General features: G+C 39.4%; 2 protein-coding genes across 2 annotated transcripts; both read right to left on the bottom strand.

Annotated features, from left to right (window-relative positions):
- Positions 1–4,208, bottom strand: LOC121424387 (echinoidin-like). Its single transcript, XM_041620054.1, has 3 exons — positions 4,008–4,208; positions 1,171–1,360; positions 1–900 (listed from the first exon to the last, which is right to left on the bottom strand). Exons 1-3 carry the CDS (start codon positions 4,136–4,138, stop codon positions 655–657), a joined length of 567 nt encoding a protein of 188 aa, XP_041475988.1. The 5' UTR covers positions 4,139–4,208; the 3' UTR covers positions 1–654.
- A 3,891-nt stretch (positions 4,209–8,099) lies between these two features.
- Positions 8,100–12,203, bottom strand: LOC121424386 (echinoidin-like). The gene is made up of 3 exons (XM_041620053.1): positions 11,972–12,203; positions 9,574–9,763; positions 8,100–8,594 (listed from the first exon to the last, which is right to left on the bottom strand). The coding sequence occupies exons 1-3, from the start codon at positions 12,118–12,120 to the stop codon at positions 8,349–8,351; spliced, it is 585 nt and encodes a 194-aa protein (XP_041475987.1). The 5' UTR covers positions 12,121–12,203; the 3' UTR covers positions 8,100–8,348.
- Between the last annotated feature and the right edge of the window lie 452 nt (positions 12,204–12,655).

Genomic DNA, 12,655 nt, shown 5'->3' on the forward strand with positions numbered 1-12,655 from the left:
TATATCTTTATATAGAGGTATGCCCGAGATTCTTCTGCAGGAAGTTTTCTGTGTCTTTTTAGGATAATTTTTTAACTGTGATAAAAGCTGCATAGACATAAAACCGTGAAATCTCAAATTCAATGCGGGTAAATTTGATTGAGCTGTCAAAATGGTAAAAAAAAAAACACTGCCACGCCACAACCATAAGAATTGACTATTCAGAAAACAATATGTCTACCATTAAAACGGCCTTGTAATTGTTTTAACTAGAAAGTGATTACGAGTTTTAGTCTCATTTCTGGTGATTTTTTTTCTTGTGAGGAGCGTTGTGGCCCAGTGGATTAGTATCCGGACTTTGAAACAGAGGGTCGTGGGTTCAAATCTTAGACATGGCGTAGCTTCCTTCAGCAAGTAATTTATCAACATTGTGCTGTACTCGACCCAGGTGAGGTAAATGGGAAAATGCTTGTGCGCTGTCAGTTATTACGGCTGCTAAGCTAAAACTGGGGCAATGATATCCAAGTCCTTTGGAAACACAGACGTTATAATCATTATGTGATACACTTTACAAGAACTTTTTATATTATTATCATTATTATCATTATTATTATAATAAGCATCATTAGTATTATTATTATCATTATTGTTATTATCATTATCATCCTCATTATTCTACCACATCGGTAGTTTACATATGAAGTAATTAATCGTCATCGACGGTGGCTGGACACACGGCCCATCTCGCCATAGCCCGGAGTTGAAGTCAGATCGGATGACACCGCAGTTTTCATCCCTTGTGTGGAAGTCGGGTTGTCCTGGTGCCCAGGCATTGTAATCGAAAGGCGATCCATCTGACCACTTAAAATCACCTTCCATGAACTGATCGTGCAGTCCAAACCAAAGTCCACCTCGTATATCCTAAAAAACAAGAAGTGGAAGTATAAGCACATTAATCCACGGTCGATAAGCAGACTTTCTGCCTCCTACCCAGTTGCTTGATAACAGGGAAGTGGAGATAGAAGGGACGTGTCTCAGACAATAATAAAATTCCAACTCTTATCTTCTAAAACAACTTTTCTTCTGTCACCCCTCCCCATCTGAAATCCTGGGTCCACCCTAGTACGCGCCCGTTGGATAAACTTGAGATTATATATCCTTAGAAAAAAAAAATTATGGATGAAAACTTACAATAGTGTCACTCGATTTCCGTCGCGAGGATTCGTAGAGAATATTGACGAAGTTTTGTTCTGCCTGTGAATGTATCGACACTAAGTGAGCCATTGTGTCCGGACTTGTTGCCTCGCCACTGAGAGAAGGTACGGTGTAAGACTGGCAAAACCGCTCAGCTCGGTTCCAAGTCAAATTCTGGCTAAACAACCTACACAATGAGAAACAGTTAACAAAGAATTACTCCAGTGTGGGCATAGGGCTAACTTGGTCCTGGAAGTGAAAGTCAAAAAGTGTATTCGTAAGAGAAGATGGCATATCAATAAGTCAATTAAGAAACCGGATGTGAGGATGATAGATCCTCTCCTCCCTGTCCGTCAATACGACTTGACCAGATACTAGATCACGTCCTCTCATGGTCTCGATCTTATAAAGTCTACTTGATGAGATAATAGATCTTGTCTTCTCGTCACCTCATCCTCACCAGATCAAATTGATGAGATAGTAGATCTTGCCTTCTCGTCACCTCGTCCTCATCAAGTCGACTTGATGAGATAATAGATCTTGTCTTCTCGTCACCTCGTCCTCACCAAGTCGACTCGATGAGATACAAGCTCTTGTCTTCTCGTCACCTCATCCTCACCATGTCGACTTGATGAGATAATAGATCTTGTCTTCTCGTCACTTCATCCTCACCAGGTCGACTTGATGAGATACTAGATCTTGTCTTCTCATCACCTCATCCTCACCAGGTCGACTTGATGAGATACTAGATCTTGTCTTCTCATCACCTCGTCCTCATCAAGCCGACTTGGACGAGATACTAGATCTTGTCTTCTCGCCACCTCGTCCTCATCAGGCCGACTTGACGAGATACTAGATCTTGTCTTCTCGCCCCCTTGTCTTCATCAAGTCGACTCGTCTTCATCAATTAGTTTGTCTGATCAAGACGACTTGGTGAGGACGAAGTGACGAGAAGAAAAGATCCAGTATCTCATCAAGTTGACTTGATGAGGACGAGGTGACGACAATGCAAATCTAATATATCTTCAAGACGACTTGATGAGGATGAGATGGCAAGAAGAAAAGATCTATTATCTTGTCAAGTCGACTCGATGGGGGTGAGGTGGCGAGAAGACAAGATCTATTATCTCATCAAGGCGACTTGATGAAGACGAGGTGGCGAGAAGACAAGATCTAGTATCTCATCAAGTCGACTTGATGAGGACGAGGTGACGGCAATGCAAATCTAATATATCTTCAAGACGACTTGATGAGGATAAGATGGCAAGAAGAAAAGATCTATTATCTCGTCAAGTCGACTCGATGGGGATGAGGTGGATCAAGGTGACTTGATGAAGACGAGGTGGCGAGAAGACAAGATCTAGTATCTCATCAAGTCGACTTGATGAGGACGAGGTGACGACAATGCAAATCTAATATATCTTCAAGACGACTTGATGAGGATGAGATGGAAAGAAGAAAATATCTGTTATCTCGTCAAGTCGACTCGATGGGGATGAGGTGGATCAAGTCGACTTGATGAGGACGAGGTGACGACAATGCAAATCTAATATATCTTCAAGACGACTTGATGAGGATGAGATGGAAAGAAGAAAAGATCTATTATCTCGTCAAGTCGACTCGATGGGGATGAGGTGGATCAAGTCGACTTGATGAAGACGAGGTGGCGAGAAGACAAGATCTAGTATCTCATCAAGTCGACTTGATGAGGACGAGGTGACGACAATGCAAATCTAATATATCTTCAAGACGACTTGATGAGGATGAGATGGAAAGAAGAAAAGATCTATTATCTCGTCAAGTCGACTCGATGGGGATGAGGTGGATCAAGTCGACTTGATGAGGACGAGGTGACGACAATGCAAATCTAATATATCTTCAAGACGACTTGATGAGGATGAGATGGAAAGAAGAAAAGATCTATTATCTCGTCAAGTCGACTCGATGGGGATGAGGTGGATCAAGTCGACTTGATGAGGACGAGGTGACGACAATGCAAATCTAATATATCTTCAAGACGACTTGATGAGGATGAGATCGAAAGAAGAAAAAATTTATTATCTCGTCAAGTCGACTCGATGGGGATGAGGTGGATCAAGTCGACTTGATGAGGACGAGGTGACGGCAATGCAAATCTAATATATCTTCAAGACGACTTGATGAGGATGAGATGGCAAGAAGAAAAGATCTATTATCTCGTCAAGTCGACTCGATGGGGATGAGGTGGATCAAGGCGACTTGATGAAGACGAGGTGGCGAGAAGACAAGATCTAGTATCTCATCAAGTCGACTTGATGAGGACGAGGTGGCGAGTAGACAAGATCTAGTATTTCCTCATGTAGACTTGATGAGGACAAGGCTGCAAGAAGTCAAGATCTAGTATCTCATACTGGATGAAGGCTACTGGATCTTGTCTTCTTTTCACATCAATCCCATCAAGTTGACTTGATGAGATACTAGATCTTATTTTCTCTTCAAGTCGACTTTACGATATACTAGATCTTGTTATCTCTTTAATTCGTCCTCATCAAGTCGACTAAGACCTATTTAACGAAGAGTTGCGCTCAAATACAACAACAAAAATCAAACGTATTTGTCGCATACACAATCAAGTTTTTTTTTTTTTCGAGTTGAATTTGATTGTTGCAAGTAAGTCTTTCCTGCAGGCCCTTGATGAGATACTCGACTTCTCTTTTCCAGAGAGAGAGAGGGAGAGAGAGAGGAGGAGGAGGGAGCGATGGGAAGGGGGAAAAGAAGGAGTGGAGAGAGAACGAGAGAAAAAACAATGGAGAAAGTGAGTGGGGGAGAGAATGAAGGAGATGAATATAACTTGCCTGTAACAATGATGATCGAAGGCAGTCCAAAATGTAGGGCAACAGCATCCGGCCAGCGCCCCGGTGGGACAGGCAAGGAGGGTGATAGCCGATGCTGCTAGGAACACAAGGGTCCTACTGCGAAGCGCCATTATAACCAACAGACGATGCACTGTGTCTGGTTCCAAAGAAAGAACAAAAGTCAGAAAACCTTCATTAAAAGAAAGTCTACCCCAGCCACCCCCCCCCAAAAAAAAAGAAATTTGGGTAAAGACTGAAAAATCAAATAATGATAAAGATGAAAAATTTCAGGAAAATAGGATTGTGGAAAAAGAAGTGATATTTTACGTTTTGCTTATTTTCACAAAACATTTATCAGCACACCCTAGTCTGTATTCAAACGAAGAAACTGATGGCTCCATACACTCACTATTTAGTTTGTAGTTTATTACATTTAATACGAGATTTCTTATCTTTCCGCTTTACAATGTGAAACAGGGTTTAATTCCCTCATGAACATATGGAATTGCAATTGTTACAAGCTCTCAAAGTATATTTGATTAAAAAGAGAAAAATCAAACAGCGAACATGTTTTCTTATATAATGAAGTCAGAATAATGTTGAATATTCTATTGTTTTATACAATAAAATCCTACCGATTCGGTATACGTTACAATTATATCCCAAACATTAAAGGGGTACACTGCTGGCTGATAAGAGAATGGAATGAGCAGATAAAGAAAAATCAAGCAAAACAAAATACTGAAAATTTCATCAAAATCGGACAAAGAATAGCAAAGTTATAACATTTTAAATCTTTGCATTATTTCGGTGAAACATGCAGTTCTATGCATGTATTCACGAATATTCACTAAGCAAGCTGATGATGTCATGTCTCCGCTTACTCTTTTGATTCTATCATATGAAATGATAATTTTTTTTCAACTTTTGCCAACCGAGAATGAAAAAAAAATAGGCTGACAACTGATTTGATGCATAAAAAGTGAGGCATACCATACAAACATGCATGAAAAAAAAAAACGATTTCATGTAATAACATAAAGAAAAAGGAAAGTGGGGAAATGACATCATCAGCCCACCTAATAAATATTCATAACGGAGTGCATATGTTTTCACCAAGTATTACTTAATTTTAGAATTTAATAACTTTGTTGTTTATCATCAGATTATGATGAAATTTTCGGACTTTTCCTCTGAGAACTTTTACTCTATTTAATGAGATAATTATTTTTTTAGCCCGGAATACCCCTTTACACAATCACCGTACATATAAACTGTTCAAATATGCATGTGACACTACGATAAGTACTCACAGTTTTCCGCTGGTATCAAATCCTTTACAACGATTTATGTTTTGCCGAAACCCATCAGCTTCTGAATTCGAATCGAATTTTTAGCTAAATTTATAATAACTCTCTCCCATAGACTTTATTGTCAGGGGTTTTTGATGGTTACTACTCTCATGATTCCAAGAAATCATTCTTGGAACATTTGAAAGTCATTTTCAATGAAACACCTGCCCTCTCGGAGCAAATATTAATAAAATCGGATATGCGTATATACGTGTTCCAATTCTTGACTTCTCTTCCTCCGAAATGCTTCAGTTAAGCACATTACGATTCAATGGTAGAGTTAAAATCGGTGGTGGTAATTGGTGTCGATGGGTATTCATGGTGGGGGGGGGGGGGCGATTGACACAAATATTGCTCTATTTGACGGGGCTGCACGAAGATCTAAAATCTGTTGTTGTTGCTTTAGAGGGGTAGTTCTTAAAGGCCAATCCCACCCTATATCAAAATGTTGATTTAAAAAAAGAAAATGAATCCAACAAGCACATTTACTGAAAAGTTCATCAAATTTGGATGTAAAATACGAAAGTTAATACAATATGAAATACAAAAAGTTATATAAGCAACAAAATTTCGTCTCATGAAAAATGAGAGATTTGGTGATATCACTCACTTTTTATTTTGTATTTCATTGTCTTAATCATACAATATTTCAATATCTTTTCGAGCAAATACTTTAGTTTCTAGAGTATCAGTTCTTCTAAAAATTAAGAGGGGCATTTGTCCCCCGTTTGTAATTTGCCATACGAACTTCTTTTTTATCCTGGCGAACTCAAGTAAACTTTACTTACTTACCGGATAGGCCTATTCCGTATAGTTTGAATCGCTTTGGCAAGCATAAAATTATGTATTGGAATAACAAGTACATGTTTGGGAGTAAACGGAAACCAGAGAAAGTGCAAAGGAATGTGAAATAATGATTCTTAGTAAATATAAACAAAAAATGTTTGTAAAGTAACAGTATTTACTGAAAAGAAGGAAGTATTTAACGATTTATTTGTATGGAATTCAGGCCTTGGAAAATACTAAGAAAATACATATCATGTCAGTGGCAGGCACTGGGAAGCAAGGTGAGGAGGGTCCTGAAGCAACCCCAAGATTTAGCTTGGGGTGCTTCGTTTATTATTTACCATAGGCAGCACCCCTGGAAATCTGGTATGTAGGCCTATGCTGAAATTTAAGCAGAAATTGAATAAAATCAGCCTTATTTTCTATCGAGCCCCTTTATTTGCTTGTCAAATTTAAACCAGCACCCCCTGATAAAATGTGTTACCGGGGCACTTGTCGGTGTTTTTTTGTGTGTGTAACTATATGAATAAACATCAAGATGGTATGTTTATGCAACTTGATACATTCTTTACCAAAGCAAAACTGAACGCCGGAGTATACTATTACTTGTAAATATCTGATAGTTCTGTAATTTATAGAAAAACACGTTTTTCAAACAATTTGGATTCAATTTATTTTATTTCATTTCGTTTATTTCCATTCCAACATTAGCATTTGTTTTGTACATTTTGATTATACAATTTAAAACAAGAAAACACAATAGCAAATTTCTATGTACAATGACTATAATCAAAATCATTATAAAGAGGTTGGGAATGGAGGCGTCTGCTGCTTAAAGCGGAGCTTGTAGAGCGCAGCCTCCCAATTTAATGCAAAGAAACATTTCATTTTTCTTCCAATTGACATTTAATTCATTTTTCATGTGAAATATACAAACAAATAATATACATGGCCGTAATCAGATTTTTTTGCTGGGAGGGGGGGGGGGGTAGGACACGTAAACTAAAAAAAAACGGAGGGGAGTGAAATGACCGAGCTTGTCATGGGGGTGCTTTTTTTTTAAAAGTGAAATTAAAGAATTTCATGCAGATTTTTGGTCAATTTTGTGGAAATTATCAGTTAATAAAATTTCGGGGCGGGGGAGGGGAACTACCCCCGCTGCATACGGCCATGATGATAAAGTACAAAAAAATATTTCCGGAAGAAGGCGCTAAACCCAGAAGCAGGGGCTTGTGACGTGATACGCCTGATAGATAATAATATTTATAAAATATGTTTCTGGTCTTGGTTGTACAAAACTAAGCAGTTTAGTCTTGGGACATTTAATACTTATCAAACACGTACGTCAGGGGGAAAAAGTAGTCACAATTTTGTAACTGTCACGGTGATCCACTGGCCGGGGGATTTTTTTTTTCAAAATCAATTTATTGCGTGCGCACACTCGGAGGTAATGGTATGCCAAAATATTACGGAACCATGATGTCCCGGGGGGGGGCACTTAAATTGGCGAGTGGATACCATGCGCGACCGAAAAAACACGTAAAAAGGATGTCTTTTTCACGATAGGGCACGTTACGTACGTAACGTGATAAGGGTGTAAAAAACACGAAAATAATGAAAAAAGGTATCTATTTCGCTAGGAAAATTACGTGTTTAGGGTCGAATTTGCGGGGATGATAAAACAAAATTAAAATGTTGGATGTCCTTTTTGCCCCAAAACTTCGTGTTTAGAGTCCGATTTGCGCGAGGTGTAGAAGGTGGGGTCGTATACTAAACCAAATAAGGTAAAGCCGACGACCGAAGGACCCGTAACAATAAAACATTCCTGTACTTGTTCAGGGGTTCATTTCAGGGAATATTTGCCAAGAGTATCGTTTTGTTTCCAATACTTGTTAAGGGTAGGGTTTCACACGCCAATACTTGTTAAGGGGTGCATTTTCAGAATATGGAAATTACGTGTTTAGGATGCTTTTCGAGACCCCATGGTCGCGCATGGTATCCACTCGTGAATGGAAGTGGCCCCCAGGCATAATGTCGGCAACTATAGGTCTATATGATTATGTCTTATTCCCCGTCCATCCCCTATCCAAACGCTCCAACGACATTCTGCAACCAAATAAGAGTGAAGGTCCATCATTGATTTTACAGGAGATGTAACTGTGATAATCAATTCCGTCCAGAGTTTGTGGTGAACGTAATTCTTTTACCACATCGGTAGTTTACAGATGAAGTAATGGATTATTCCTGTCGGTGGTTGGATACACGGCCCATCGCGCCAGAGCCCGGTGTGCGTACTTGATCGCACGACACCACAGTTGGAATCCCTTGTGCTTGAGTCGGGTTGTCCTGGTGCCCAAGCATGAAAGTCCATAGGGGTTCCGTCTGACCACACGAAATCACCTTCCATTAACCGATCGTGAAGACCGAGCCAGAGACCACCATGAAGATCCTGTAAGCAAGAAGGGTTTGTACCTCGTTAGTACCTCGAGTACCTCGTTATAGCGGGATCGAATTCGTGATTTTCGGCCCAAGCAACAGCCTGGGAAGTGGGGGGTGCTGAAGCGCCCCCATATTATTTTTGTGTGCTGCGTATGTTGTACACCATAGGCAGCACATAGCGAAAACTCTGGTGTTAACTGGTGTACATTGAGGACCACACCAATTATTTTACTCCGGTGTCAAATTGACAGTGTTAGTTTAACCCCTACATGTGTTATTAATAGTATTACAACACCTTTGGGTGTTACATTTACACTCTTTGGTGTTGTGTTCAACCTCTAGGGTGTAATTTTAACACCCCATGGTGTGGTCCTCTATAGACACCAACTGGTGTCAGTTTTAACACCACAGTTTTTACAGTGCACCCTCTGGAAAATCTGGGACCCGTTTCAGGAAGAGTTACCACTGTTGTAACTTTGCCATTATGGCAACTACCACGGAAACCTTGATTTTGATTGGCTGCTGAACCCTGTTCCCATGGCAGTTGTCATAATGGCAAAGTTACCATAGTAGTTATACCTCTTTATGAAACGGGCCCCGGGTATGTAGAAATTTGACCAAAATCACCTTCATCGGCATGAGACCTTTTTCTTTGTCACTTGTCATTTTTTTTTTAGATCTGGGCCCCGTAGGATTGAGCTTAGCGATTAACCATCTGGTTGATTTATAAGAATAATTGCACTCATTATTGTTTATGATAAATCGTAAAACTCTATAGATATCTATAAGCTTCATGTTACGGGTCTCGGGTTGGACTATGCGCCATGAAAATACAGAAAAGGGGGAAAAGTATCGTTGACGCATGCGTGGAAAAAAAATCGATTTGGTTGGTAATTTTTTCGCCTTTGAATCCTATTATACATTTAGCTTTCTCGGGGAGTTTCTCGCCTCGTAACATAATATAAAGTTCCTATTGTGATGAAACTTACCAAAGAATCACTCGACTTCCTCCGAGAGGATTCGTAGAGAATATTGATGAAGTTTTGTTCGGGCTGAGAATGAATCGACACCAAGTGAGCCATTGTGTCCGGACTTGTTGCCTCGCCACTGAGAGAAGGTACGGTGTAAGACTGGCAAAACCGCTCAGCTTCGTTCCAAGTCGAATTTTGGCTAAAGAACCTATACACAATGAGAAACAGTTCACAAGTAATTATTCTAGTGTGTGCAAAGGATTGCCTTGACTATTGAATCCTGTAAAAATATATATATAGCCCTATTTATTAAAAAAAAACACGTAACCATGTATACAACACATAAAAGCATCACACTACGAAAACACCGGTGTTAATTTAACACCAGCCCGGTATCTTTATCGGTCAACACCAGCCTGGAAACAACACCAGTTAAGAATCAAACCGATATTCATGATATTGGTTTAACACTTATTTGGTGTTGCTTAAAATGTCAAATTGGTGTTAGCCTAATGTCAAATTGGTGTTAGCCTAACGCCAAACTGTTGTTTCAACACCTCTCTGGTGCGAACCGATATAGATACCAGGCTGGTGTTAAATTAACACCGATGTTTTTGCAGTGCAATCGTTTACATGGCTTACGTAACTTTCCAGGTAATGACGATATACGGCTAATTTTAAATAAGAATCTCTGCAAACCATGACGAGATCAAGGCTGGTGAGGGGTGAGATCTCGTCATTTGGGTTCCGTAACACAAAGGTCAGCGATTAATCGTAAGCTTGATTTTCACGATTAATTGTACATAGGTGATGTGGTTTACGGTACACCATGTGGAGTGTTATAGAAACAGTGGATAGAAGAAGAGAAGAAGGGGATAGGCGAGAAAGTGGAGATTTGAGAGTAGAGTATTCTTTCTTGAAAATAGTCCTGAAAAGGACTGTAAACCAGAAGGAATGCTGAGTGAGAACAGCTTGAGTAGTAGAGCTGATGAGGAGATGCTAGCTTGAGTCGGCGAGTAGAGATGATGAGTAGGAGAGAGACTCGACTTTTTGGACAGGTTGACTGTCCGTCTTCAGGAGTGGAGACGTGGAGACTCCTGAAGACGGACAGTCGACCTGTCCGAAACGTCAATCGTACATGCCACCAAGCAAACCTTCAAACAACATCTAATTGTACATAGTAATCAATGGAATCAATCGTAAAAAAATGTTTTACGATGCTTGCTAAGCTTTGTGCTTCGATCCCTTGATATCATCTTCCGACGGAGTCACGGAAGCTTATAGGTGCCAACCAGATGACGAGATATGAAAGACGAGAAGACGGATTAATATATAAGATTAAGACCAGTTGTTTGAACCCAGCAAGTCGATTTCTTTGAGACGAGAATACAGGATGACAAGTTGTCGAAACTTGGCAAGTCGACTTGTTTGTGAAATGAAGAGAAGATGACGAATTGTTGGATAAAATCCAACTTAATTTTCCTTACTATTCTTTCGGAAAAATTATAAGTGCCAACCAGATGAAGAGATAGGAAGATGAAAGAAGGGTCGAATGACGAGAAAAAGAGTTGTTGAAACTCTTTAAGTCGACTTGTAAATTAACATCACTTTTGAAATTAGAAGACATGATGATGAATTGTTATAATTTGGACAGCCGACTTGTTTGGGACAAGAAGACAAGATGAAGAGTTGTTGGAACTTATCAAGTCTACTTGTGTTTTACATGACAACAAGATGACGAGTTGTTCAAACGCGAAAAGTCGACTAATTAAGGACAGTATGAATTTATTATTATTAAACTAATCGTGATACGAGGGCATATTTGTATCATCGCATATAGAACATGTAGAAAAATGTAATGTTTGAAATTTCATACGATCAGTCGCTAGGCCTGTTTTACGGGACGTTGTTTGGCACTTATAGGCTTCTGTAAAGACATAATGAAACGCAGTTCAAGTATCCATTCCTCTCGACATTCACTGACTAAAAAGACCGTTTAAGTTAAGGGGCTCGCCCTGGTTCGACAAACCCCTAACCTTGTCATACTTGTCCTTGAGTCCGTGCTCTTCCCCAAATTTGACAGACTGCCCCAGCCCAGCGAATATTGATACATTGGTATATATATATATATATATGCAACAATTTTGTCTATAGAAATGATGAATGACCAATGAAAGAGAGATGCTCTCTCTGTAGATAAAAAATCAATCTAAGATCGGATCGAAAGTTTCAATCGAATAAGATCGATATAAAATCTATTAGATTGAAAACGTAAATCCAATTTTGGATCGGTCCCTGATGGCAATCTATTTCAATTTAAGGAATTTAGAGAGTGGGAGTAAGATGGATTTGAGATTTGGAGAGGAGAATAAAAAGAAATAGAAGAGAGGGATGAGGGGGGGGGGGTAGAACTTGCCTATAACAATGATGATCGAAGGCAGTCCAAAAAGTCGGGCAACAACATCCGGCCAGCGCCCCGGTGGGACAGACAAGCAGGATGATAGCCGATGCGGCTAGACATGCTAGAAGGAACGTACTCCTATAAAGCTCCATCACAAAGAACATACATTAATCCTTTACTAAACGTTTCTTGTAGACACGAGTTCTTGGACGAATCACAAATTGTGATCCTCGGCACATTAAAACACCCATTTATAATGAATTTGGAAACCGAAATATTGGAACCTTTGGTTCTGAACAATGACAGAGATTAATTGGACCAGAAATTGGCACTGACCCTGACTTTAGGATTTCCAGAAACCATTCTTAGTAGTCGTTTTCAATAAACACAAGTCTCCTGAAAGCAAATGTTTATCAAATCGGATATCCGGATTGATTAAAGCAGGTATCATGGTTATCATCTGGTTGTATTTTAAACCAGATATGGATAATGTAGAGCATTCAGTGAGCCATTAAATTTTGGGTAAAAGATAATAAACAAGCCAGCGAATAATATTAAAATATATTTACAAGAATTTTTGTTGACAGTGTTCGACTATGAACTAATATCATATACGATAAAAAATGAAAAAGGTTATCAATTTAATTCAGTTCAATTTATTTTCCCGTACTGATTTAAAAAAATAATAAGCAATAACCT

The sequence above is a fragment of the Lytechinus variegatus genome, chromosome 11, assembly GCF_018143015.1.
Source record: "Lytechinus variegatus isolate NC3 chromosome 11, Lvar_3.0, whole genome shotgun sequence".
Lineage (NCBI taxonomy): Eukaryota > Metazoa > Echinodermata > Echinoidea > Temnopleuroida > Toxopneustidae > Lytechinus > Lytechinus variegatus.

Bases quoted from the DNA above. Each gene is read 5' to 3' on its own strand.
- LOC121424386 (XM_041620053.1), bottom strand. From the start codon at position 12,120: ATGTTCTTTGTGATGGAGCTTTATAGGAGTACGTTCCTTCTAGCATGT. The intron at 9,764-11,971 runs GCAAGTTCTACC...CATTGTGTATAG, and splicing joins TTCGATCATCATTGTTATAG to GTTCTTTAGCCAAAATTCGA. The intron at 8,595-9,573 runs GTAAGTTTCATC...TCTTGCTTACAG, and splicing joins GGAAGTCGAGTGATTCTTTG to GATCTTCATGGTGGTCTCTG.
- LOC121424387 (XM_041620054.1), bottom strand. From the start codon at position 4,138: ATGGCGCTTCGCAGTAGGACCCTTGTGTTCCTAGCAGCATCGGCTATC. The intron at 1,361-4,007 runs GCAAGTTATATT...CTCATTGTGTAG, and splicing joins TTCGATCATCATTGTTACAG to GTTGTTTAGCCAGAATTTGA. The intron at 901-1,170 runs GTAAGTTTTCAT...CTTGTTTTTTAG, and splicing joins GGAAATCGAGTGACACTATT to GATATACGAGGTGGACTTTG.